At 45.8% G+C, this 24469-nt stretch overlaps 1 protein-coding gene across 1 annotated transcript; it reads right to left on the bottom strand.

The window, feature by feature from the left end:
* Positions 1–554: 554 nt before the first annotated feature.
* On the bottom strand, positions 555–24469 carry LOC100913655 (venom factor-like). Its single transcript, XM_031947490.1, has 41 exons — positions 24356–24469; positions 23756–23963; positions 22716–22878; positions 22381–22451; positions 22158–22246; positions 21870–21952; positions 21603–21690; positions 21231–21333; positions 21028–21145; positions 20639–20754; positions 20198–20338; positions 19839–20051; positions 19472–19672; positions 18891–19052; positions 18673–18802; positions 18134–18217; positions 17720–17917; positions 17520–17643; positions 17116–17201; positions 16834–16973; positions 15554–15760; positions 13804–13855; positions 13032–13118; positions 12707–12910; positions 11233–11308; positions 10454–10622; positions 9316–9411; positions 8835–8988; positions 8029–8198; positions 7795–7953; positions 7597–7656; positions 7048–7132; positions 6763–6805; positions 6340–6427; positions 5457–5543; positions 4390–4495; positions 3742–3831; positions 2701–2787; positions 2436–2519; positions 1087–1222; positions 555–796 (listed from the first exon to the last, which is right to left on the bottom strand). The coding sequence occupies exons 1-41, from the start codon at positions 24430–24432 to the stop codon at positions 664–666; spliced, it is 4968 nt and encodes a 1655-aa protein (XP_031803350.1). The 5' UTR covers positions 24433–24469; the 3' UTR covers positions 555–663.

Below are 24469 nucleotides of genomic sequence, written 5' to 3'. Positions count from 1 at the left end.
CTCTCTCTCTCTCTCTCTCTCTCTCTCTCTCTCTCTCTGTTTCTCTTTGTCTCTCTGTCTCTCTCTCTGTCTTTGTCTCTGTCTCTGTGTATCCCTCCCTCCCTCTCTCTCTGTCTCTGTCTCTCTGTCTCTCTCTCCCTCCCTCCCTCCCTCCCTCCTGTTCTTACCTTCTCTGTGGGAACCACACAGCAGCCCCTATATCTAGAGGTATCTGGAGCCTCTTGCTAAATTCACCTTAAGCCTTTGTCTATGACATACTTGTCCTTTATTTGGGACTTAACCTGTTCCAAACCTCTGAAAATGCTGATACCAAAGTACCTGGGTCAGATATTCATAATCCTTAGGTTACTAAAAATGATGGTTCTTTTGGCTAGAGCCCCTGGATCATTAGGAAGGAATAGCCTGGATACCACTTGTATTTTAAATCCTCAAATTTTTATTGATGCTTTTTCTCTTTTTAAAAATATCATCATTTTCCAATGAGTCCCTGTTCCCAAATAGAACAAATATAAAAAATGAGATCAAGAAAAACAAATTAATACAATAGCTACGTCTGAAATTGTATGTCGCATTCTGTGCCTCTACCAGCTCTCTGCTGAGTGATAGGAGGCATTCATATTCTTTATTATCACTCCTCTGAGGGCACAGCTGGATGCTGACCAGCTAATTTTCACAGCCATGATTAGTTAGAAATTCTGAAAACTTTTCTAGTTCATTTCGAAATTCCAAAAAATCAACATCAGATATTTCTGGCCACTTGATGATGAAGGTATCTGTGCTTAAAGCATAGCTGTAGCTGTTAAAACAAGAAGAAAGAGGAAAAGAGGAGATTAAGTTTCTTCATCTTGTCCGATGGGAGAGACTAGTGCATTGCAGAGCTGAAGTTTAACTTGTTGGCTAGAGAGGCTTGGAGGTTGAGACTTGTGTTCTAAAACCTGCCTTAATGCCAGCTCTGTCTCACATCCTTAGTCCCACTGTTCTTTACATAGAGAGTTCTGTTATTAGAGGTAGGACAGGATCCTTGCCATGGGCTAAGGAACTCTCCAAACCCCACACCCAACAAGCAAGACCACCCTTGCAACTTACTTATCTCTCATCTTCCACAGATCTGATGACTGGCCCATGATTAAATATGTCTCATTGGCCTTCAGCCCAAGGGCATGGAAACACATTATGTGGGAGATAAATTTTTTGTTTTTGTTGAGAACTCCAATGTCTGTACCTGTAGGGCAGAGAAATGAGGAAGGTTCCTTAGCTTCTATAAGGAAGTTTAAGAATGTCAGAATTAGAGTCAGGTTAAGAGCTGAAGAAGTGGATGAACCTTCTTCTGAGAAGGGAACTTGCAACTAGAGGAACTGAGGCTGAGGAAGGAGAATCTACCCAACTACAACCCCTCTCAAGTACTTTGGAATTAGACACCATACAGGCTATCAAGACTGGGAGGAGGAGGAGGAAGGAAAATCATCAGATTTTGGAGGCAGAAAAGCTGGATCTTTTACTTAACATCACTGAGACAACTCTAAAGTTTCTGACTCTTTTTCTTTGACTGTAAAATTCAATAAACTTCAATGGCCCCCTAGTGTATGAAGAATAAAATAGAGAATCTTCTACTAGCTTTTCAAATTCATCCTAACCTGTCTCCACATCATTTTGGTTTTCTTATACCTTTTCCCTGTCCATAGAATCTGCTCCAGAATCTGCCTCTTGGTTGTTCCTTTTCCAAGACATCCCATCTTCCAAATTTGAGCTTGGCAGTAGCTGTTCCCCATGCCTGGAACTCTCTTCCTCTACATCTCTATCCTTTGGTATTCCTGATTTCCTTCAAGTCTTTTTTTGTTGTTGTTATTAAGGCAATTGGGGTTAAGTGACTTTCTCAGGGTCACACAATTATAAAGTGTTAAGTGTCTGAGGTCCAATTTGAACCCAAGTCCTCCCCGCTTCTACAAGAAGTCTTGTCTAGTCCTTCTTACTCTTAATGCTTTCCCTCCACAATCACCCCCAATTTAAACCACTTATAGCTAGTTTGGAAATGTTTGTTTGTGTGTCTCCCCCACCCCCTTCCATGAGAGTAGGGAATGTTTATTTCCTTTTTTTGTCTTCCCAGAATTTAGCACAGTACTTGGCACATAGAAGGTGCTTAATAAATGTTTGTTGACTAAGTAAAATGAAGGGATTGGGCTAGGTAATCTGTAAGGTCTCTCCAGCTATACATTCCATGATTCTAAAATGAAGAGGGGTTAATGGCACTTTGGATGTGGGTGATATAAAAGTCTCATGGATGTGATTCTTCTGCCTGTTGCAGATAAACAGTTCCCTTTCTAATTGGACCAGTTTCACCATTGTTTCTGAACATGCAGTAAGCCCAGACTGTTTCCCTCTAAACTGTTATTCCTCTGCCCTCCCCAGACCTGTGCAATTGGATATAGTGCACTCACCACTTTTGATGACTTCCAGGATTTTCATAGTGTAGTAGACATAGGTGTCAATCTGCTCCAGTTCTGTCAAGTGGGCCTTATAAACTGATTGGAAAATGAGGTCATCTAGCTCCGATGTGTAGGAACCCACTCCCAGCTCTCGCCCACCCTTAACCCATATGGGTTCATGGATTCATTTGAGCCCTATTTATCAAAGGTGTCCGTCTCTGAGGACATAAGAACCTTGGACCCCATTGTAAACTATGGGAGGGACTTTGGCACTCACCGAAATCAACACTTGGCTGACAAGCTGTGATCTGGAGTTCCTTCTGGTTGATATTATTGTAGCTACTGGTTAGGGATGGACACTTTTCTGGTTTCATTAGAGAGAATGGAGCCCAAAGAAAGAAAAACAGATAGATAGATGGAAGGACAGAGAATTGAGCACATGGATGGAGAGGCAGCTTCAATCAAAAGCTTCTAGACTCTTCACTCCTTTGCTCCAGACTATTCTTTAGTCCCCCCGCCCATAAAAAAATAAAAATTGAAACCCTCCAGCTTTGTCATTCTCTGTCTTCCCTGACTTCTTCAGTAATAATAGCTTTCATATAGCATTTTAAAGTTTGAAAAACACTTTAAAATGTCTCATTTTGTTCAAAGTAATAATGGGAGGTAGGTGTTATTATTGTTTGACTTTTATAGATGAGGACCCTGAGGCAGACAGAAAGGGGGAAAGGGGAGGGAAGGGAATGGAAGGGAAGAGAAGGGAAAGAAAAGGAAGGGAAAAGAAGGAAAAAAAGGGAAAGGGAGATAAAAAAAAAAGGAAAGGGAAGGGAAGGGAAGAAAATGAAGGGAAAAGAAGGAAAGAAAAGGGAAAGGGAGATTTTAAAAAAGGGAAGGGAAGGGAAGAAAATGAAGGGAAAGGGAAGGAAGGAATGGAAAGGGAAGGGAAGCTACCAAGTGTCTGAGGCTTGAGATTTGAACTCAGGTCTTTCTGCCTGCATGTTCAATCATCTAACTATCAGTGCCTCCAAATTATTGTCTCCCAGATTCCTTCCCAGCATTATGGTTTCTAGAGCCCTTTAAAGGTTGCAAAATTGGTCTGTCTCTGATTCCATGTATCCTTGCAATAAATTGTGCCTAGGAGAGAGCATTTCCCAAAGTTAATTCTTATGCTCTTTAAAAAAATTTTCCCCCTAAAATTAATTCTTTTATCTCTAGAGGCCCCTGTGGGCCTCTTATATTGACCAGGGTAGAAACAGCTCTTCCTGCCTATCCAGCTCTTCTCCATGCCCCATGCCCCAGATGGGCCAGAGCCCCAGCTCACCTTCAGCACACCGGCACACGTCTTTATGGCAGATCCTTCTCATTAGTGCAGCATCTCCCGGCACATTGTAGAAGACCCTGCATCTCTCCTCTGACATTCCCCCATGGGTTAGCAAAGAAACAAGGGGCTTAAAACCAAGGAACCTTCAGGGTCCTGCAGCTTTCCTAGTATCAAAGACCTCTACTGGCCTGAATTGATTTGAGTGATAGCAGGCAGAATGATGGAGCAGATCATTTGTGGTGCTTTGCACCATAATCCAAACCCCCTGAGTCTCCTGCACCAGTTTCTGGTGTCCAGAAAATATCTAAGTTCTTCAGTTTCTCCCCCTTTACAGTGTGCATTCCTAACCTTCTCATTCCAAAGGTGATTACTTGATCTCCATTCTGTAGCCTGTGACATTCCTGTTCCTCATGTCTCAGGGATAGAGACTGTAGCTCTGTCCTGAGCTCCTAGAATTCCCAGTTCCTACTTAAATACTATCTGAAGGACCAGGGGGTGTTCTGTTCTTCCTTTGGCTTTTCCCCTTCCGGATGGTTTCTCCTTAGCTCTCCTCTGTATACTTTTATAGCCTTCTAGATATGGCTCATCTCCTTTTCCCTTACTCTTGAAGTTATAGCCACAATTCCATTCACTCTGATCCCTACTCACCAGGCTCATAGTAGTTGATGATGGTGACAGGAGCAGCTTGCAAGAGTTCTGTATTAAGTAGCCGATGAATTCGGAAGCTAAGCACAGTGTTCATTTGGTTGGAGAGCTGAGAGAGAGGGCAGACAGGGTCCTGTCTAGGTACTGACTATGGCAGACATTCCCCCATGGGAAGTGCTGACCGTGGGACATAATGACCGTGAAGAACTCTGATTGCAGGGATGTTACTTTGAGGTACACTGACTATAGAGATGCTAACCAGGGAAGCACTAATCAAGGAACATTGAACACTGAAATTATTTGTGGGAAGGGACCAGTAGGCCCAGAGATGTTAATCATGAAGCATTTGGGGAAGAAGACCTGCCTGGGAAGGGGTGGACTCCATAAATCTGTGTCTAGGACCAAAAGGGGTGCCTAATGCTCTAGCTAGAGAAATAACCATTGCCCTCACATATTCTAATATGTCAGTGGGCACAGGTTACAGAAAGATATATATCTCTGTGCCAATTCACTGTGTGCTAATGGGTATGGGACAGAGGTAGTTGCAAGTGTCAGCTCCCCATACACCAATGGGGAAGCTAGAGAAGAGGGATATTTGGGGTGTCTGTTCCTGAGCGTCTTCCCTCTGAGATTACTCCTAATTTATCATTTACATATCTTGTTTGTACATAGGTGTGTTTTTTTATATGTTACCTCCCCCATTATATTGTGAGCTCCTTGAAAGCAATAACTGTTGTTATCCTCCTGTCCCCAGCACTTTTGACTTAATATTGTGCCAAGGATACATTTAATGAATGCTGCTTGACTGATTTCACTTTTTAATGGTCACGAACCAGAGGGAACTATGTATTAATGGACATAAGTCTGAGAAAATTGGGTAACTGAGTATTTGTTTCCTGTATGTACTAATGAGTCATATATTGGGGCAGTTCCTGAACATCTTAATGAATGTGGTCCAAAGAGTATTGTATTTTGAGGGTCAACTCCTTGATGTGCCTTCAGAATGCCAGGAAGTACATCCTTATGTTTGGGGCTGATTTCCCAGGTGACCTGGACAGTTCTGGTCTCACCTTTTCCAGATAGAGAATGACAGAGCTGTTACTGGAGCTGGTCTTGGTCTCATACTGGAAAGCATACATCTCAATGTTGCTTGTGAGCTGAAATAGAGGGATGGGGACATCCAAGACTTGTAATATCTAGACTCAGGAACATTGGGCACTAAGATGACAGGCCTCTTGGATATCACAAATAAGAGACTTGGGAATTTAGAGCATATCAGAAGTTTAGAATGTTGGTGATTTGGAAACAATGGCTGATTTGGCAGGACAGGGATATTTAGTACTAGAAACTTAGGAGTGTCAGGAGCTCGGGGCCTCTGAGACATTAGGAATTTGAGAAATTGGAAATTCAGGGAGTAGGAGATATAGGAGATATTGAGGGTGTCAAGGATTTAGATGCTGGGAACTCAAAAACTTGAGGGACTCAGGAAAGTTGGGGTTCTAAGCCCTAAAGGAAATGGCATTAATGCTCATCAAGATTGAGGAGAAGTACCTATTCACTTGTAAAACTTGGGAAACTTGAGGCCAAATTTCTTACATCTGAACAGAGAAACCCTCTTTGGAAGTGTTATTGTTCAGTGGGAATGGGTCCAGGAGAGATAAGTCAGGAGCCCTGGGGCCCAGGCTTGGTCCTGCCACCAAGTTGCTATGTGACATTGGGCGAATGATACTCATTCTCTTAGATTTCTTTTTCTGTAGAATTGGGGCTATGTACTACTTGGTTTGTTGTTTCCCTCTTTGGCAACTACTAGGAGATACCAGGAGAACAAAGCTTTAGGCACAAACCTTTCTGGAGGGTGTAAAGAAATAATGGAGACAATTTCTGATTAGTCACCAACTGTAGCTATCATTCCAAATACAACTAAGGACCCCTCCTCTCCTTTCTCTGAATCACCTGCTTTAAGTCACCCTCATCAGGATAGAAACCAGTCAACAGCGACACTTCCAGGATGGTCATTGTGGCATCTTGGGGACCCAAGTACCTGAAGGTAGAGTGCTATTTCAGTGAAGCAGGGGGCTCAGGCAGGTTGGGAGTATCCAGGAGGGTGGGGATTTGATGTCTGAAGGGATTCCTGCCAAGTCTGTGGACCTGATATTGTGGAACAACCATCCACAGACAAGCCACGCGGCATCACAGGGTGTGATAGTTCCTAGCACAGAATGTAATGGTTAAGTCCAGCTTACATAGTCTATAAGATTCGGAGCTACAGGGCCTCCAGTGCCAAGGGACTTGAGCACTATGGTGGGGCAGGATAGATCATGTCCTGAGGGACAGGAAATCAGGGTACCTCATAGAAGTAGATAGAAATGGGAGTACCTTGCCTCAATCCTCAAATGATAGGTCTCTTCTTCTCTTCTCTCTGTGGAAATACCCATAAGAGAAAGCCTGCGGAGGAGCTGAGACTCCAGGGGTTTTTCTGTGCTCACCCTTAGAACCAGTGAGGGAGACTTTCAGACAAGTTGCTACTTTTCACAAGAAAAGGTTGGAAGTCTGCTGCTCCCCTCAGGGGTGGGGTGGGGGGAGAATATCAGGCTTATCAAGGACATAGGGATGGCTCCCTTCTTCAGGAAGGCCCCGGAAGTGTTAGTGAAGGGGACTCACCATCAGGATGCAGGGTTACGTTCAGATGATAAGGGTGGCAAGAGCTCTTTTGGCTGTCTGGAAGCTTGTGGTAAATGGTCAAGACCTGGACCAAGAGAAGATGAAAGAGGGGAGAATAAGAGGGGTCAGAGCATCCGGTTCAATAGTCAATTTTCCTATTGCATTCCTATTGGGTTTCTCCAGGGCAGGGCAATGATAGTAGGGGGAAGAATATATTTCTACTTTCCATTTCGAGGATTGCAGTGGAGATCTCCCTATGAAAATGACTGGCCCCACCTATCTACCCATGTGCTAATTGGCAAGAGAAGGGAGCTCCTGAGAACAGAGAAAGACTCTAATTGAAAGAGAAAGAAAATCAGAAGGGTCTCAGGCATGCAAGTGAGTGGGAGAAAAATCCTCCTTAGGTTTTTCCTGGCTGAGGCTAGGTGACAGATTTCTTGGGACTCAGGCCAGGAGGGATGGGGGACTCCTGAGGAGCAGGAACATCCTAGCTTGTCTTCCCATACAACATCTTGACCTAGAGCCCAGAGGAAGAAAATTCAGACTCACAGAGAGGGTACCTTTCCCAGTACCACTAGCTTTGATGATGAGGTCATCCTGTGCCGAGAACTGAGGGCAAAATAATAGAGCGCCAGAGTTATGGAGGAACCTTAGACGTTCCCTTAGGGCAGACCTCGCTAGTTCTGGATCCAGGCTGCAGGGACAGGGAGGACCTGGCAGCCTGAGCTGGTTTCACATGGGCCATACCTTGTGAGAGCGGAGCTGGTAGGTACTAGTCTGGTCAAGGGTCCACTTCACAGTGAACTCCCGTGTGGGGACGGCGATCTGGACCTGGATGGCCGAGTTCCCGCCAGCGGGGATGGCCTGTCGGTACCGGGTCAGGGCCTCAAGTGCCACCACTGTGGTCTGTGCAGGAAAGAAAGGCGTGATAGTTTCCTATGGCCCGGCCAGCTGCGTCTGTGGGGCCCCCGCCTTAGTCACCTGGGTGCTCTGGAAGCCACCGCCAAGCTCCCTCCGCTCAATGAGCCACTTGCTGATGGCGTGTGTGTCTCCAGGTCGACCGAGCTGCAGCTTCTGCAGGAGAGCGTACGCCGTGGCCTCCACCGTGGAGAGCGACTTCTTGTCATTTTTTACCCGCCAGTGACTCTTATCTAAGAAAGAGGCTTAATTTGTTACTCCCCAGCCTCTGTGGTCTCTGGGCCAGCTCAAGAATCAGGGAGTCGGAGGCTCAGGCGAGGGATTTGAATCCTCTGTAACGTTTACTGTCTGGACAAGAGAGCTGACTTCTGCTGTCTACTGTTCCTATTAAGTCGTAGTCCAGGGCAGAATCTTAGTGAGAATGTCATCCTCTAAGAGATGGAGGAAGTAACCAAGGAAACTGTTCCTATAGATTGGATTCCGACCAACATGAAGAAAGTTGTTGCTGAATAGAAAAAATAGGAGCCTGGCTTGGGGGAGGGCAGAGAAGGGAGAGACAGGTGGCTGACAGGTGATAGACAGAAGAAAGGAAGCAAGACCTGTACCTGGATTATTTGTAGAGTAGATTCTAAAGGGTTCAGAGAAAGAATATTGGTTTAATCCAGTTGGCTTAATATTTTGCAGGAGAAATTAGCCCAAGAGGCATGAGAAGATCTCAGAATGAAATTCTCAAAATATATGTAAATATAAGGAGGAAAAAGGGAAGCTGGCCAAAGAGATCAACTCAATAATAGCTTGGAGGCTCACATTATCTTGATACAAGTAGATGCTAACATACAGCCATTATCCCATAGGATGTCCAGACTCACCCGGTGATGCGAAATCATCCAGACGGTCATCAGCCCGGGGGCTGTCTGCAAGGGCCAGGGCATAAGAGGCAACGGCCACACTGAATACTGTTTTCAGACTTGGTAGCTGCTGCTCAAGGAAGGCGGCAGCCTTCTGGATGCTGGCACTCACATTCTATGAGGCATGGTGGTCAGAAGGGCCTGTCATTTGTCCTGGTAAGCCAGCACTGCTCCCAGCCCTGCTACCTCCCAGTGGGCCAGCCCCAGTGCCTCCCAAAAGGGCCAGTCCCAGTGCCTGCCAACGGGGCCAGCCCTGCTACCTCCCAATGGGCCAGCCCCAGTACCTCCCAGTGGGCCAGCCCCAGTGCCTCTCAACAGGGCCAACCCCAGTGCTTCCCATCAGAGCTGGGACCCCATGACCACAGGCACAGAAAAGACCACAGACTTCTGTGTCTCCCCAGACTCCCCTGTGTTTCCCTGTGTCAGTGACAGTGCTTCCTACCAGGTCCTCAGAGGTACATAGAATCTTGCCTTCCTCCAGGGAAATCAGCACCAGAGCAGTCAGAGAAACTTTGGCCTCTGAACCCCAATATCCGCCCTGGAGATGTGGGAGGTACCACAAAGCTGGAGATCGTTGGGCTCAGTTTGGGACCCGTCCTTTTCTAGGAAGGCTTCCCAAATTGTTGGTATGATCTCCTAAGTCAAGTTGGGCAATGGGAAGAAAAGGAAAAAACCCAGACCACGCTCTCTTAGAAGGTTAGGGTCTGATTGGAGACATGGCGTTGGGTTCCTAAATTTCATATTCAGAGTCACAGAATAGTTAAGGGCTCTGGTGCAATGTTCTCATTTTACATGCGGGGAAACTGAGTCCCAAAGAAGAGAAAGGACTTGCTCATTATCATACAGCAAATTGGTCGCTAGACTCTAAGCCAGGATTCCCAGTTCTCAGCCTAAGGCTCTCTCCACTGACTTAGGCTGCCTTCTCTCAGGTGTTATTCTTTGTCCCATTTCTGAGTCCTAAGAGTGCCAAATTTCAAGTGAGAGGATTCAAGTTTGAATCTTGGCTCCTTAATTTTTGGCCCGTGGGTCCTTGAGCAAGTCACTTCATCTTGGTGCCATTATATGAGAAATAAGGGAGTTGGACTCGATAATCCCTAAGTCTTGTCAGTTATACCACCAAATCTCCTGGGATCCCTGATGACCACAAGCGCCAAGGGCCCAAGGACCTTTTCCAGCTCACAGTAGAGGGCTTCCCATCTCTTCCCTGACCCCAGCTTTGCTTAGGGCTTGCCCTGTTTTCCTGTGTATAACTTGATTTGTATTTTCTCACATATTGATTCCTCCCATTGGACTACAAGCTCCTCAAGGGCAGGGATTCTTTATGTCTTAACATCAGTAGCACTTGGTACAGTGCCTGGCACATAGTAGGCCCTTAATAAATATTTATTGGATTGGATTGAATTGAATTGAACTGTACCATTGTCCAAAACTGACTTTCAAGACTCTGGGGCAGGGGGCCTGGCTAAGTTTAGGAGGAAAGGAGGATGCCTTAATGGGCAGTGGGCCCAGAGAAGCCATTATCTCTCCATCCCCTTTTAACTACTCTCTTGCTCCTTTGTAAGAAGAAGGCAAGTGCTTACCTGCATGGACTTTACAATCACTGGGGCTTTTTCCTGGAAGCTCCCATCCTCTTCTTGTCTCTGGGTAATGAGCCATTTGGCACTGCTGCACAGAATATCTAGCTCTATTTTACTCTTGGTCATTGACTTGAAGGCCATAGCAAAAACCCTGAATGCATAGCTGGTGAGCCTGCAGAATAGAGGAAGTGTGCACAGATGTTAGATGGCCATAGAGTACACAGGAAATATGGCACAGGGGTTTTATCCCTTTAGCTTTCCTCTGAGGTTAGGGTCTACTTCTCTTCCCCCACCCCCCAAAGTGAATGAGCTCCAGCAGTATGTTAATTAATATTTCTAATTGTCATATTCAATCACACTTTGAGCTTTCCAAAAAAGATATTATTGTCTTCATTTTACAGATGGGCAAACTGAGGCTTCATACAATGAGTTAACCCAACAAAGTTGGCAGTGGAACCCGTATCTCCTGATTCCCAGACTTGGACTCTTCTGCTAGTTGTGGGGGCAGCAACATCCACACCTGGATCTCATCTATAATACACCAAGCTTTTGCACTTTGGGGATGAGAAAAGGGGATTCCTGCCCTGTCTCCAGAAAAATGTGCTTTTCCGGTTCCCTGACCACAGCACCCAGCCTGTGGTTAGATGGCCTGGATTCAGCACTGGGGGCAATTCTAGGACCCGGCAGGGTAAGATAAGGATATTGCAGTACTTCAAGAATGAGGTGTATGTGAAATGATGGAGGAGAGCCTTGGCCCAGGGCAGTGACAACAGCTTCCTCACCATGTGCTCCCAGGGCTTTCCTGGTGGATGTGGTAGGTACCCTCTGAATTCCGGTGAGCCAGCATCCGAGCATAACCTGTCAGGAAGATGGCAGAGGATCAGCCCAGGTATTGGACCCCAGGGAAACCTCAGGGGGTATCAGTGTCCAAGTGCAACAGAACCGGGAGGCTCAGTGTCTCTGACTGTAACTGAACCCTGTGGCCAGGGATGGAGCTTCAATACCTGCAGCCTGATAGAACATGGAGGAAAGGTGTCCGAGACTGATTGTAACTTAGGACAGTATCGATGTTTAAGTGAATCTCAGAGGTTCACCACACCCAAAGGAAACATGGGGAAGGTGTCAGTGTCTGAATGTAACTTCCCATTGTAGTGTAATTTGGGGCATGTTCCATCCTAGCAGGACTAGGGTGTCACACCTAACAAAAGGCATATTACAAGGTAGATATGGAAGAGTTTCATTGTCTGAGTATCAATTGATTATTCTGGTTTCTTTTTGAGTGGTAATTGGGGTTAAGTAACTTGCTCAGGGTCACACAGCTAGGAAATGGTAAGTGTCTGGGGCCACCTATGAACTCAGGTTCTCCTGACTCCAAGACCTGTGCTCTGTCCATTGCATGCACCATTTAGCTGCCCTGTCTGGCTGTAAATTGGGAAGAATAGTCATCGATATGTAATTTGTGATTGGGAGTCAGTGTCCCTTTTTTGCTGGATGTATCTTGCACATACAACCAGGAGAACATTGTGCAAGTGACAGTATCATTGTATGATGATCAGCAAAGATTGATTTAGCTCTTCTCAGCAATTTGGTGATCCAGGATAATCCCCAAAGACTCATGATGGAAAATGTTATCCACATCCAGGATTATAGAATTTGAATTCAGATCAAAGCAAACTGTTTTCACTTTGGGGGGAGTAGCTTTCCCCTTTTGTTCTGTTTTTTTTTTACAACATGATTAATGTGGAATTATGTTTAATATGATTGCACATGTATAACCTATATTAGATTGCTTGCTATCTTGGGGGAGAGGAAGAAGAAGAGAGAAAATTTGGAACTTAAAATCTTACAAAAATATTTTTACATGTAATTGGTGAAAAAGTAAAATACTACTTAAAGAAATGAATATAGGCTCCTTGAGAGCATGGCTTTAGCACTTTAATCCTTGTCAACTGACAAAAAAATTCAGTCAGATGATGTGTGTGTGTGTGTGTGTGTGTGTGTGGGCACAAGTGGCTGTGTGTGAATGTTCAATTTTAACTTGGGGAAATGGTCAGTGTCTGGGTGCAGAGGGAGGAGGACCGTCAGTATGTAAGTGAGGAAATGCCAATCCTGGGAATACTTGTGCAAGGCAGGGATTCTGATATAACTTGGGCACTTTGGAGTTGATGTTTGTGGGTTAGAGTGGAATGACCAGGGGAAACATGTACCCACATTGGGAAGAGCTAACAGCCTCCTCCACTTCACACAGACACTTACCAGAAACAATGTTGTCCATCACCTGGTTTCTTCGCTCCACTCCAACTTGACCCCACTGCCCTGTGGCATCCAAGTATTGGGTCAGGATGACCAAAGGGGCCAAAGAGCTCAGGGTCTGCTCAGGGCAGCCTGTTGGCACTGTTAGCAGCTTGTGCAATTCAGATGGTGTCAGGGCTCCAAGGATGGGCTCACCAAGAATATCTCCTGGAAAGAAAGAGATGAGAGGCCATCATTCTGAGAGTAACCCTCCTCGGGCTAAGGAAAGGATGGGTCCCCCCTGCAGCCCAGCAGTCTCACTTCTATGGGGATGACTTGCTCTCATTACCTTGTACACTGACAAACACTTCTGCATTTGTGCCAGGCACCATGTTTTCAAAGGCACTTCTCTGCACAATTTCTTGCTGGGTAAGACCTAGGTAGAAATGAATTTCCCATAGTTTCCTAGTTCCAGGAACCCTTCAAGATGTTCCTGGAGAGTGAAGTCAAGGGATGCAAAAAGATTGACCTGCCAATTCCAATGGACTTGTGATGGAAAGAGCCATCCCCAAACAGAGAGAAGTCTATGGAGATTGAATGTGAATCACAGCATAGCATTTTCACCTTTTTGTTGTTGTGTGCTTGGTTTTTTTATATTGTTTTTTCCCCCTTTTGATCTAATTTTTCTTGCACAGTATGGTATATGTGGAAATATGTTTAGATGAATTGTACATGTGTAACCTATATTGGATTACTTGCTGTCTAGAGGGGGTGAGAAAGGAGGGAAAAAAATTTGGAACACAAGATTTTGCAAGGATGGATGTTGAAAATGATTTTTGTATATATTTGTATAAATTATGCACTGTATATTTGCATATATTATGTATTGTATATATTTGAAAAATAAAAAAAACTATTATTATTTTTAAAAAGACTAAACTGTGACAGAGGCAACTGGAGCTGGTGGAATTTAGCCTCATGGACTAGCTAGATTATTTTAGGAGCAAGGCTTCTGAGTTTCTCCCCAGTGCTCCAACTTGGTGGCTTTCATACCTCCAGGAATACCCCCACACCTGTGCCATGTGCTTTCCCATTCCTCCTAGACCAGTGTTCTCACAAACCTTTGGGGTCCAACAGCACGCTATAAGAGAGTCTCTCTATCTGTCCTTCTGCCTGTAGTCAAAAGAATTTCAAAACGGAAGACGGAACTTAGAGATCATGATCATGTAGTTCAATCCCTCCGCCCATTTTAGAATTGGGAGAGGTTAAGACCAAACAGGTAAAGGGACCTAACACGGTATAATGGTTATTTGTTGGCTATAGAATTGGATGAACTGAATTCAAATCCCTGGTGCTACCATTTACTACTTGTGTGATTTCAAGCAAGTCATTTACTTCTTTTTGGTCTCATTTTCCTGATGATAATGTTAATAATAATAATATTTACATTGCTCTTGCAACATGCTTTATATATATATTATTGCATTTGATCTGTCTATACAGATCCTGAGAGGGAGGTGCTCTGATAATCTTCATATTATAGATAAGGGAATTGAGGTTAAGAAATATTAAGTGATGCTCCCAGAGTCACACAACCAGCTAGTAAGTTTCAAGGTACAATTTGAATTCAGATCTTCCTGACTCTTGTCCAATACTCTCTTGACTATGTCATGTTTCCTCCTATCTATAAACCAAGATTCCTTCCATGTTGAAAGCTATGATGCTATTATTGTTGATGTTGTTCATCCTTTGCTCTCAAAGAGGACCAATGACCCCAGGAGGATGATGTCTGGACTTGCAGGAAAATCGAATTTGAGGGAGGAAGAGATGTGCAAAATCATCAGCTTCACTCTCTCCTTCACTGGTGTCCATTAGCAAGACAAAGATCAGGATGACTGGTGTTGATCTCCTATGATGCTACAATTTATCCAAGTTCACACAGTTAAAAAATAATGCAGCTGGCTTTTCAGAGGAGGCCTTTTAGCTCCAAGCCTAATGATTTCTCCACCGCACCATACCTTGTGGGGAAAAATTTTATCATTTGAAAAGATAAAACTACTTCTTGAAATGTGAAGTCAAAGGGGCTTTAATAATAATGAACAGAGAAAAAAAAAGTATTTTGCTATGGCTTAACTTCCTTATGTCCTTTCTTCCTGTATGTGAGCACTCCCCTTTGGGGAGGCCTGTTCTGCCCCCAGCTGTGTCCACTCAACTTTGGCCAGCACCCCTGGTCTGGTCATTCTGGTGAGCTGACCCAGAGCAGGAGTGGCCTGAGAAGAAAATTCCGATTCAAAAGCCCTGAGTTCAAATTCTAGTCAAATGCTCTAGTTTATTATAGGACAGAGACTTATCTATTCTGATAAATTCTTTGCTTCCTCAGTATAAACAACTTAGCCTGACAATTTGTCCTCCAATCTTTCCCGCCAGGAAAAAATGTGTCCATCAAAGGCACAGGATCAACTCTGGTTTCTGGTGACAAACACCCCCTCCACTTCCATTAGGTATTCTCTGTAAATTTGTGGTCTAGTAGAAAGGACGTGGGCTTTGGGGGATCAAGTCCTGGCTCCCCTACTTATACAGGGAGCGATTTGTAAAATGGAGATTATTTTATTTATTTTCCCCTTCTGGGGATATTGTGAGCAAAGCGGGGAAATAGGAGTATTCTGAGGGGATACATCTTATGAGGGCCAAAGATCAGCTCTAAAACCTCCCTATGAAGATTATCAAAGTGATCCAAGCAAAAAAAGACTTTGGGATGTTTAAGACAACATCTATGGTGATATGAGGGACCAACAGCCACACTACAATATCTCTGTCTATCCCCAACACCCCATCTTCCTATCTGGTCTCAACTTTAAGAGATTTAGTTACCTGAACAAAGAGTGTTTTCTTCACTTGGTCCCAGACACCAAATCCCTCAACTTTGACTTCCACATCAACTTTGCCCTGCTCTACAGGAAGCACAATGAAGTACACCACCCTGGAGGAGGCAGGAGGCACAGATACTCTCTGGAAGAAGGACTGGGTCTTGCTGGCCTTACTACACAGCGCCTTCTTGTAGGGAAATTCTACACGAACCTGGGTTGGAAAGGAATAAGAACAGACACTATCATCACAACCAAGAGGACCCTGATAGCTGTTCATGGGGAGCCACTAATAATTTTATTTCCTCAACAGGAGAAGGAGGGAAAACCTAGAATTTGCCCTCACAACTCAGCCTAATAGGGACTGGAAAGAGAGAGAGGGACAGCCCACGTAAAAGCAACATAGTAAGCAGGTCCTAGATTCATAGAATATTAGCAATGGAGGGCACATGGGGACTTTCAAACTACTCATTTTACACATGTAAATATATACAAAATATCAGCGAAGTAAATACGAAGGGATTGGAAAGAGGAGGAAGGGAGGCATTGTCAGTTAGGAGGATCAGGAAATGATTTGTGTAGGAGATGGCAACCGAATTAAGAAATTAGAAATTAGAAAGAAATTAGAGATTCTCAGAGGCAGAGGAGGAGAAGCAGGAGAGATTCTCAGAGGCAGAGGAGGGGAAGCAGTGGATTCTAGACTTAGAGGACATCCTGGGTAAAGGACAGTTTGTCTGTACCAGAGTCCATGGAAGGGAGTAATTTGAAATAAGTCCACAAAGGTAAGTTGAGGCCAGATCATTAAGAGACTTAAATGATATAGAGAGGAGTTTGTAGTTTATTTATCTTTTGAAATCAGATCTTCCAGATTCTAAGCCTAGCACTCTACCCAATGAGACACTTAGCTGTGATTTTATTGATAGAGAGAACTGGAAATCTATGGTGTGACCTAGTTTTCTGCTATCCTGGTTGTTAATTGTCTTCCATGAACCCAGAGAACTGAGTGCTTTCTCAGCATTCCCCTGTACTTTGGGGACCAAGCCAAGTACATCCCATGGGGTTGATCTAGAAATGTCTGGTTGATTGATGGTCAATGCATGGGAATGCAGGCCCATTGTAAAGAGCGGTCACGACGCTATCCAGCTGACTCATGGCCTGTTCACTGCTCACGGATCCCACAGAGCTCACTCATGTCCCTCACATATGCATCCCTCATGGTCCCTTTAGAACTTGCTCCTGTCTCACTCAGGATTCCCTTATGGCTCAAAGCTCCCACTGATTCCTCACCCGGGCAGTTCTTTTCAGGTAGCTATGCAGCACGGCTTGGATTTGGACCTGCTCATTCCTGACCACAGAGAAAGGCAGCTTCAGGTCCATGAAGAAAGCCTTCTTGACCACCAGCTCTAGAGGCTCTGAGATGCAAACACCTGACACAAGGAAAGACAGAGGAAGGGTAGAAGTTTATGCAAAGGGAGATTTGGGACTGTTGGAACAAGTAGGTCTGGCAGTGCTTACCTGCCCGGCAGGACAATCACTGGGACTTTAGTATGTGGGGCAGGGAAGACTCACCTTTGCCCTTCCGGAGGCTCACAGCCATGATTTGCCAAGTGGTGATGGAATCAGGCAGGGTCACAGGGATGGTCATAGATGCAAGTCTAGGGGGTGAGGCGGGGGTGGGGACATTTCCATTTTAACCAGTCACCACTGCATTAAGGCAGTCAATTGTTCAAGGACTGTTGTTACTGTCTTGGGATTAAAGTCTGGCACAATCCCTATTGTGGGGTTATGGTCACTCTCCCACAACCAAACCCCATAGTTTTTACCTTTGTATTTCAGTTTTAATATCATTTTTTTTTTGCTTCTCAGACCCAGCCACTGTTTTGTATTAATAGTTGTTATTGCTGAGGTCACACTCTCTCTGGTTTTGGTCCTAAGACATTGGGGGAAGGAACCCTAGGGAGTCTCGGTCTTACCTCAAACCCCGGGCAGGGTCCTTTGGCAAAGTGACCTTTCTCCAGAGCCAAGTCTCAGGGAAGACTGTGCGTACTGGCAAGTTCTCTTCCAGGATCCAAAAGTCTGGGTCCTCATCTTCACCAGCTGCAGGACATGTGTGTGGGGTGCCTGCCCCCTGGTTTGCCCTCTCCTGCCTCCTCCTCCTTGTCCCCATCCTTACCAGTCCCCAGCAACAGCCTCTCCGCCTCGGCCTCTTGATCCAGCATTGCCCCATGGTGACAGCACTGTAGAAAGGCAGCCTTGCAAGCGGGGCCGTGGCGTACCCAGGGCACCCGGTCCTCGCATGAGAGTCCGACAGGCCCCTCCCGAAAGCCCGCCTCACAACAGCGTCGCTCCAGCTGGACCCTGAATTCATTCACTGCATAAGGAGGGAATTGAGGGGAAGGTCCTCAGCTCACATGGACCAAGAACACAGAAGCTCTTCTTTTCTATCCCCTAGTCTTTGCCTTCCCCCTTTCTCAAATAGTTCTTCAAAGTTGAGGGGTTCAGGGTTTGGAAATGAGAGATTTTGGGGGTACTAAGATTTGGGATTCATGGATTTAAGGAGCAGCCACCACAAAGGTATGATACTAACCTTTTTGTCTTTTTTTTTCCAGAATCTTCAGGGACCTGCTTTTGCGTGAGGAGGAGGAGGAGGAACTCCGTGGGCATTGCCAGTCTAGAAGGCGAGGAAGACCCTCTGAGTTGTGCACCAGGACATCTGGTCATTTCAAATTGTACTTTCTATCCCCAAGAATGAGTGCAGCTCACTGGCTGGGGATGGGTAGCTAGATTTTTTTTGCCCCTAATCTACGTCCCTACCCCCATTATGGCCAAAGACCCTGTTGGTGGTAAAACTCCCTTTCCAACTCCTTCACCTAGCTCCCTCCATGTTGTCTCCTTCACAGCCACCTTCCTGATCACCTTGAATCAGAAGAATTTTAGCAACTACCTAGCACCACTCTATTTTACAGCTGGGAAAACTGAGCCTCAGACTGGAGAAAGGGACTTTTCCAAGTTGACTGTGGCAGATTTAAGATCCTGCTTTTCTATATCTAGTGTTCTTTATACTATATCACTCAACTCCCTGGCAGGCCCCTCTCCCCTTGGCATCCCAAGGTCTCTCTCCCTCACCTTCACTAGCCACTGTGTTTATCCCAGCACTGGTTGTGAGGTCCAGACCAGCATCCGTAAAAACACCCAGGTTGTCTCTCCCACTTCCTGCAGTGCAGCCAATGTCTCGAGTCTCCACCACATCCCAAACCTGTGGACCATCAAGGAAGAACTTAAGCCGGGTTGTCCCAAGCTAAGCCCAGTAGCAACTGGATCTGGAGTTCCTTGGATGACCTCACCTTCTTCTGGGAAATCTTGTGCTTGCTGTTTAGGGCGTAGACGGCTTTGTCCACGGCAACTAGACCCACCAGGGCATGAGGGTCACCAGTCAGCAGTAGGTTCACAAGGATACTGGGTTCATATACTCCATCATCAGTTGAATCCTTCAGGCCTACCTGAAGCTGAATGGGCATGGGTAGGTAAAGCTAAGTTGAGGCACAGAAAGGTGTGGGAATGGGGTTCCCCAGCTTCTTCCCTGGGTCTGTGTGGGATTTAGCTGTTCCTACCTGTCTTCCCCAGCCTTCTCAGCCCAGTTTCCTTACCAGCACCCAGTGCTCCCCCTGAGAACTTGCTCTTAAAGACTCATGACTGCATAATCTATCTCACTGCTCTCTGCCCCTCTGATCCTACTATCTTCAGTCTCATCTTCTCCCAGAAGCCTTTTTCAATCATTCCAATCCAGATTGAGCTTTTCTATCTCTGACCTCGGGGGTTTTATGGCTTGGACCCTACATTAGCATCCTAGGAAGAACAGAGAAGGCACTGGAGACAGGGACATTGGGGGACAGGTATGGAGGAAGGAAGGCAGCTCATGGCTCACCGTGCCCATGCATGTGTCCTTCACATCAATCCAGATGGAGTCGGCCACAAGCTCTGGACTGGAGCCTGGGAGGATGTAATAGGCCAGGATACGGAAGGATGGCAGTAGTTCTGGCCTCACAAGGACCATGGAAGATGTTACAATACCCCCGACTCTCCTGGGCTCGATCTGGACATGTGTGATCTGCCCTTTGCTCAGTAACTTAGCAAAGGGGAGAAAAGGAAGGGGAAGCACAATGATGAACAATTCTGGAAGGGCTGGCAGACCTGAAAGTCAGGTACTACATTCCTCTCTAAGGTCCCCCTTCTCGTCCTTGGGTAGTAACTACTGAGCATATGCCAGAGTGCTTGGGACCCCCTCTCCTCACCAAGATGGTGAAGTGTGTGATTCTTTCTTTGATGTCCTGATTCTTGTGCCTTGTATTGAGGCTTAATTGAAGGCTTTTTCCAACCTCAGTCTCCAAAGTGTTGACCTCAATGTGTAGGAAGTTTCCAGAGTCTTCCTGAGTCTTATAGGCCTGGATTGTCAACTCAGCAGAGGCCTGTTCCTGGGGCTGAAGAAACTCATCCTTTGTTTCTACCTAGGGAGAGGTGGGGATTAAATCTGGGAATGAAGTCACCCCTTTCAGCAACAGCCCTTTCCCAGGTTCTGTATTCCTTCTGGGTTTCCTTATTCTTTCCACTCCATCTTTAATTAACTCCAGGGGATTGGGTTTTGTGTCCTTACTCGAATGGACAGTTTCTCCAAATTGGTTGCAGTGTTAAGGGTCAAGGAACCAAGCCCTTCAGCTGAAGTCTGGACCCTGTTGCCTTCACATTGCACAGGAACCTCAGATGCTGGAGACCCATCATGATAGGTGACTGAGACCTGTGAATAGGGTTGGTGGGGGAAGGATATATACTGTTGTTTAGTCCAAATATCAGGTAGCATCTGGGGTCATTTCTGTCTAGGAAGTGGGGAGAGTCTCATGTCTTTGTGCTGGTGGACAGTCTGTTTTGGGAGGAAATGAGTATCCTAGAAAAGAGAGGGGTTTCTATCCTAGGAGTGGGGGGGAAGGGTCTGGAATGTGGGGGGAGTATCTTTGTCCTTGGGGAAGGAGTCTCTATCTTGGGGGGTGGAGAAGAAAGTAAAGGATGGGCACATCTGCACCCTTTGGTGACTTCTCACCCCAAAGTGGAAGGGCATTCCAGGCTTGAAATAATGAGGTGTTCTGGTGAATTTGATATTATAGGGACTCTGGACTATCTTCACCCCTGAGTGCTCAGCCTGAACCATTTCACTCGCTGTGTAAATAAAGAAGCCTTTGAGGAGAGCAGGCCTCAGGAGACTAGGTAACTTCTGATCTCCCCCCGCCCCCCCAATCCATGGAGAGGATTTTAAGCCTTTTGACCCATTTTACAGATGAGAAAAGTGAGATTCTAAAAAAAAAAAGAATTATTTGTTATGCCCAAATAAGTCCCCTCCTCATTCCCTTCCTCCCATTTTTTCTTCCAACCCAGTTTAGGAGAACAACAAGAAGAGGTACAGTAGTGTAGAAAGGTAAGAGGGTCACCCACCAGAGGAGAATACAGTAACATTGACAAAAATTGAAACCCCCAGGAGATCGTTGAGATCCTGGAACTGTGTGGTCAGGGTGTCCTTGCTGAGGGAAGCATGTCCCTTGCCTTCAGAAATCTGGCTCAGGAAAAAAGAGAAGAAAAACTGAGAAGAGTAAGGGGAACCTCAGAAGATGGTGGGATTAGAGAGGATCAGCGCTAACCTTTACTCTCTGCAGTGAGTCCTGGATGGCGATCCAACTAGAGTCCAGTTTTATCCCAAAAATGGCCACGGCATGTCCATCGACAGGCTTGTTGAAAACATATCTAGAGACCCAGAGAAAATTGTCTTGCTGGTTCTGAAGTACCTTCACACAACCTCACAGAGCTCCTAGGACCCCAGTTCTCACTTTCCCCAAATGCTTCAGAAGCCAAATATCTGCGATTTCTCCCAGTTTTCATTACAGAAGAGGCTGGGGAATACTTGGTCCCAGACCCAAGTGCCTCTCTATCTCCCTTTCTGACCCTTTATACTTCCTTAATCCATGTAAGGCATTTCTCTCCTCTGTCTGAATATGAGGGATGGCAGTGCTCACCTGGCCTCGATATCAATCCCCAAAGTCATGTCATTAAGGTAGAAGAAGGTCTTATTGGGAACCAACTGGACCTCAAAGGATGGGAGCACTAAGCAGGGAGAAAGTTTGGAGATGATGAAGGGGTGAGCTTCAAAGGAGAGGAGAACTTGGAGTCTAGAGTCCAGAGCCCCAGGCCAGAAACCCAGAATCCCAGTTCTCCAAATCCAGCAGCTAGAACTCCAGAATCCTAGACCACATGTCCAACGTTGTAGTCCCAAGGTTGCTTACCATATTCTTTCACTTCAAAGGACACGCTGTATGGATTCTGGGGCCCACTCTGATAATGAGCCTCAATAGTCCAGGTTCCAAAACTGAAGCAGGAAGGTCACAGTCTAGAACCAATGGTTAGTCAACCCCCTCCTCCAGACTTCCCTCCCTCTGGCCCCACTTTGGGAAGGCCTGGTGTAAATGGGAGAAGGAGGAGGAAGGAAGGGAGGAAGAGAAGCAGGAGGAAGGGGAGGAAGGAGAGGTATCAGAGGGAGGAGATTTGGGGGTAGGGAGCAGAGAAGGGAATACCTGACCAATTCAGGGAGATGGAAGGAACCCACAAAGAAACCACTCTCCTCCCCTCGGTTCTGTCTGATGACCGAGATGCCTTGAGGATTCTGGGGGGAGGGGGAAGAAGAGGAGAGTCAGGAGATACTGAAGCCCACCCCCACTCCTAGTTTACATTTCCCAGGGTCTCCCTAGTTCTGTTGAGTTGCCTAGGACCCAGTTCTCAAGACCCATAAGAAACAACCTTTATGTTGATGGTGAATGGTCTCAGCACTGGGTCTAATCCATGGTTCACTGTGAACACCCTGTATTGAACTGGGAGGGAAACAAAGGTATGTTGTTATCCAGAGCCCAGATATTTTGACCCTAGAAGTCAGAGCGGAGAAATCCTAGACAGTGAAGAAAACTAGAGCCTGAAAATTCTGGTCATTAATTAAGAGCCCCAGCCCTTAAGCAGTCTGGGAAACCTGGAGCCCAGAGATTTTGGATGATGGAGAGAGAAAGGGGAGCCTTCTGGGTAATGCCAAAAGCTACGAGTCAGCCTTCCCTCCTCTTTCCCTCCCAGGCATTGGGACCCACTCCATTGCTCAGGGGTATAGATGGTCTTGTCCGTCTGGATGAAGATGTAGCCAGCATGTGGAGCAACCAGGATGGTTTTCATCAGAGAGAAGTTCTTAGAGGAGGCTTTGAGGACCACGTACTGCTTCCCCGGACGTGGAGGGAAGACTACGCTTTCAGGGATCTGGGAAGAACATGCCTCCAAGTCAGTACCTTTCCTTCAAACCTGCTCCTCCCACTGACTTCCTTGGTTCTGTCTGGGGCATCTCCATTTAGCCAACATCCCATGTTCTTAACTTCGAGCTTATCTTTTGCTTCTTCCCTTTCTTTCTCTCAACTCTAAGATCCAATCAGTTATCAAGTCCTGCTCTTCCCATTCTGTTAACATCATTCACAAATGTTTCTGCTTCTCCCATTTTTGTCACCCTGCACATTAGAAAATGTGAGTGATATAAAAACAAATGTTAATTGGGTTTTCTTAAATGAAGGGGTTGGAAGATGACCTTTCTTTAAGGTTCCTTTGTGGTCCTTTCAGATTCTAGCTCTGATTGGATCCATATGGAGCACATTTGCAGAGAGCAACTGTATTAGGAAATGTCTAATTTTTCTTTCAGACTTCAATCTCTTTGGTTTATACATTCCTTGTTAAAATTTACTATTTTATATTTTTATAAATAACTACATACATATCTGTGCTTCTTATGCACGAAGGTAGTCATGGCAATCCCCTGCTTAAAAAATTTCCCTGTTGTCTTTCAAATAAAGTTCCAACTCTTCTGCCTGACAGCTCCTCCTGGACTCCTGGACAGTCTTGGAAAGTCAGAAGTCATAGAGTCCAGTCCCTTGCCTCTGGACTTTAAGGCTTCCAAGAACCATGGACTAGAGTCCATGATTCAAACCTCACTCTTAGGAAGTTCCTTTTAGGGTCTGACCAAACCAACATTAATCCCGAGACCAGGTATTCCAGAGTTGCCTCGAAGTGAAGAGGCATTGGAGGATCTGTCATGGAGTCTCTACCAAACCCAACCTCACAACATGGCACGCCAAACTACACCACATACCGTCACAGGAGCCAAGGCCATATAGTTGTTTTCTAGGTTGAGTGTGAGTGATAGGTTATACAACAACTTCCTCTCTAGGGGAAAGTCCCAAATGGTGAGAAGCACTTCAAGAGTCTCGACCAGAGGTTTCTCAGGGTCCGAATGCACCTGAAGCATAATGTTCTCTGGGCTCCCCACCCATAGAACTCGAGGGGTCACCAGGAGGTACCTGTACCAGGAGATACACAAAGGATAACAAGCTGAGGGGAGCCCAGGCCAAAAGGCTGTCCAGGGACACACAGTGTGAAAAAGGCCAAGAATATCACATGGAGTTATGCAGGGGGAAAAACGCCAGGGATTATACTAAAATATGCCAAGGAGACCCCTTCCAGGAGCTAGACCAGAAGAAAACCCTCTAAGAAAACGTAATAGAAGTCGTAGGATCTCAGAGCTGGAAGAGTGATTAACTGGGAGGTATACAGAGGGAAAGAAACACAATGATGGGAATACACCAACATGTAGAAGGAATCGATCACAAGAAGAGACACTTGGAGACGTGTTAATAGAAAAAGAGACAGATGTGGCCAGAGGAAGATACATCCCGTCCCCTCCCCTACTCACAGAGGGTCTCCATAGGCAAGAGGGAGACCCAGAAGGAGAAGCAGTTGTGACAGACCCAGGATCTTGGGGGCCTCCATGGCAGAGGCTAGCAAGGTAATAGTGGAAGAAGTGGGC

Source organism: Sarcophilus harrisii, chromosome 1 (assembly GCF_902635505.1).
Source record: "Sarcophilus harrisii chromosome 1, mSarHar1.11, whole genome shotgun sequence".
NCBI classification, from domain to species: domain Eukaryota; kingdom Metazoa; phylum Chordata; class Mammalia; order Dasyuromorphia; family Dasyuridae; genus Sarcophilus; species Sarcophilus harrisii.
The sequence above is the reverse complement of the archived record's forward strand: the minus strand, read 5'-3'. Positions and strand labels throughout refer to the sequence as shown.

Bases quoted from the DNA above. Each gene is read 5' to 3' on its own strand.
- LOC100913655 (XM_031947490.1), bottom strand. From the start codon at position 24,432: ATGGAGGCCCCCAAGATCCTGGGTCTGTCACAACTGCTTCTCCTTCTG. The intron at 10,623-11,232 runs GTGAGGAAGCTG...TCTATTCTGCAG, and splicing joins GAAAGCCCTGGGAGCACATG to GCTCACCAGCTATGCATTCA. The intron at 2,788-3,741 runs GTGAGCTGGGGC...TAATGAAACCAG, and splicing joins CGTGTGCCGGTGTGCTGAAG to AAAAGTGTCCATCCCTAACC.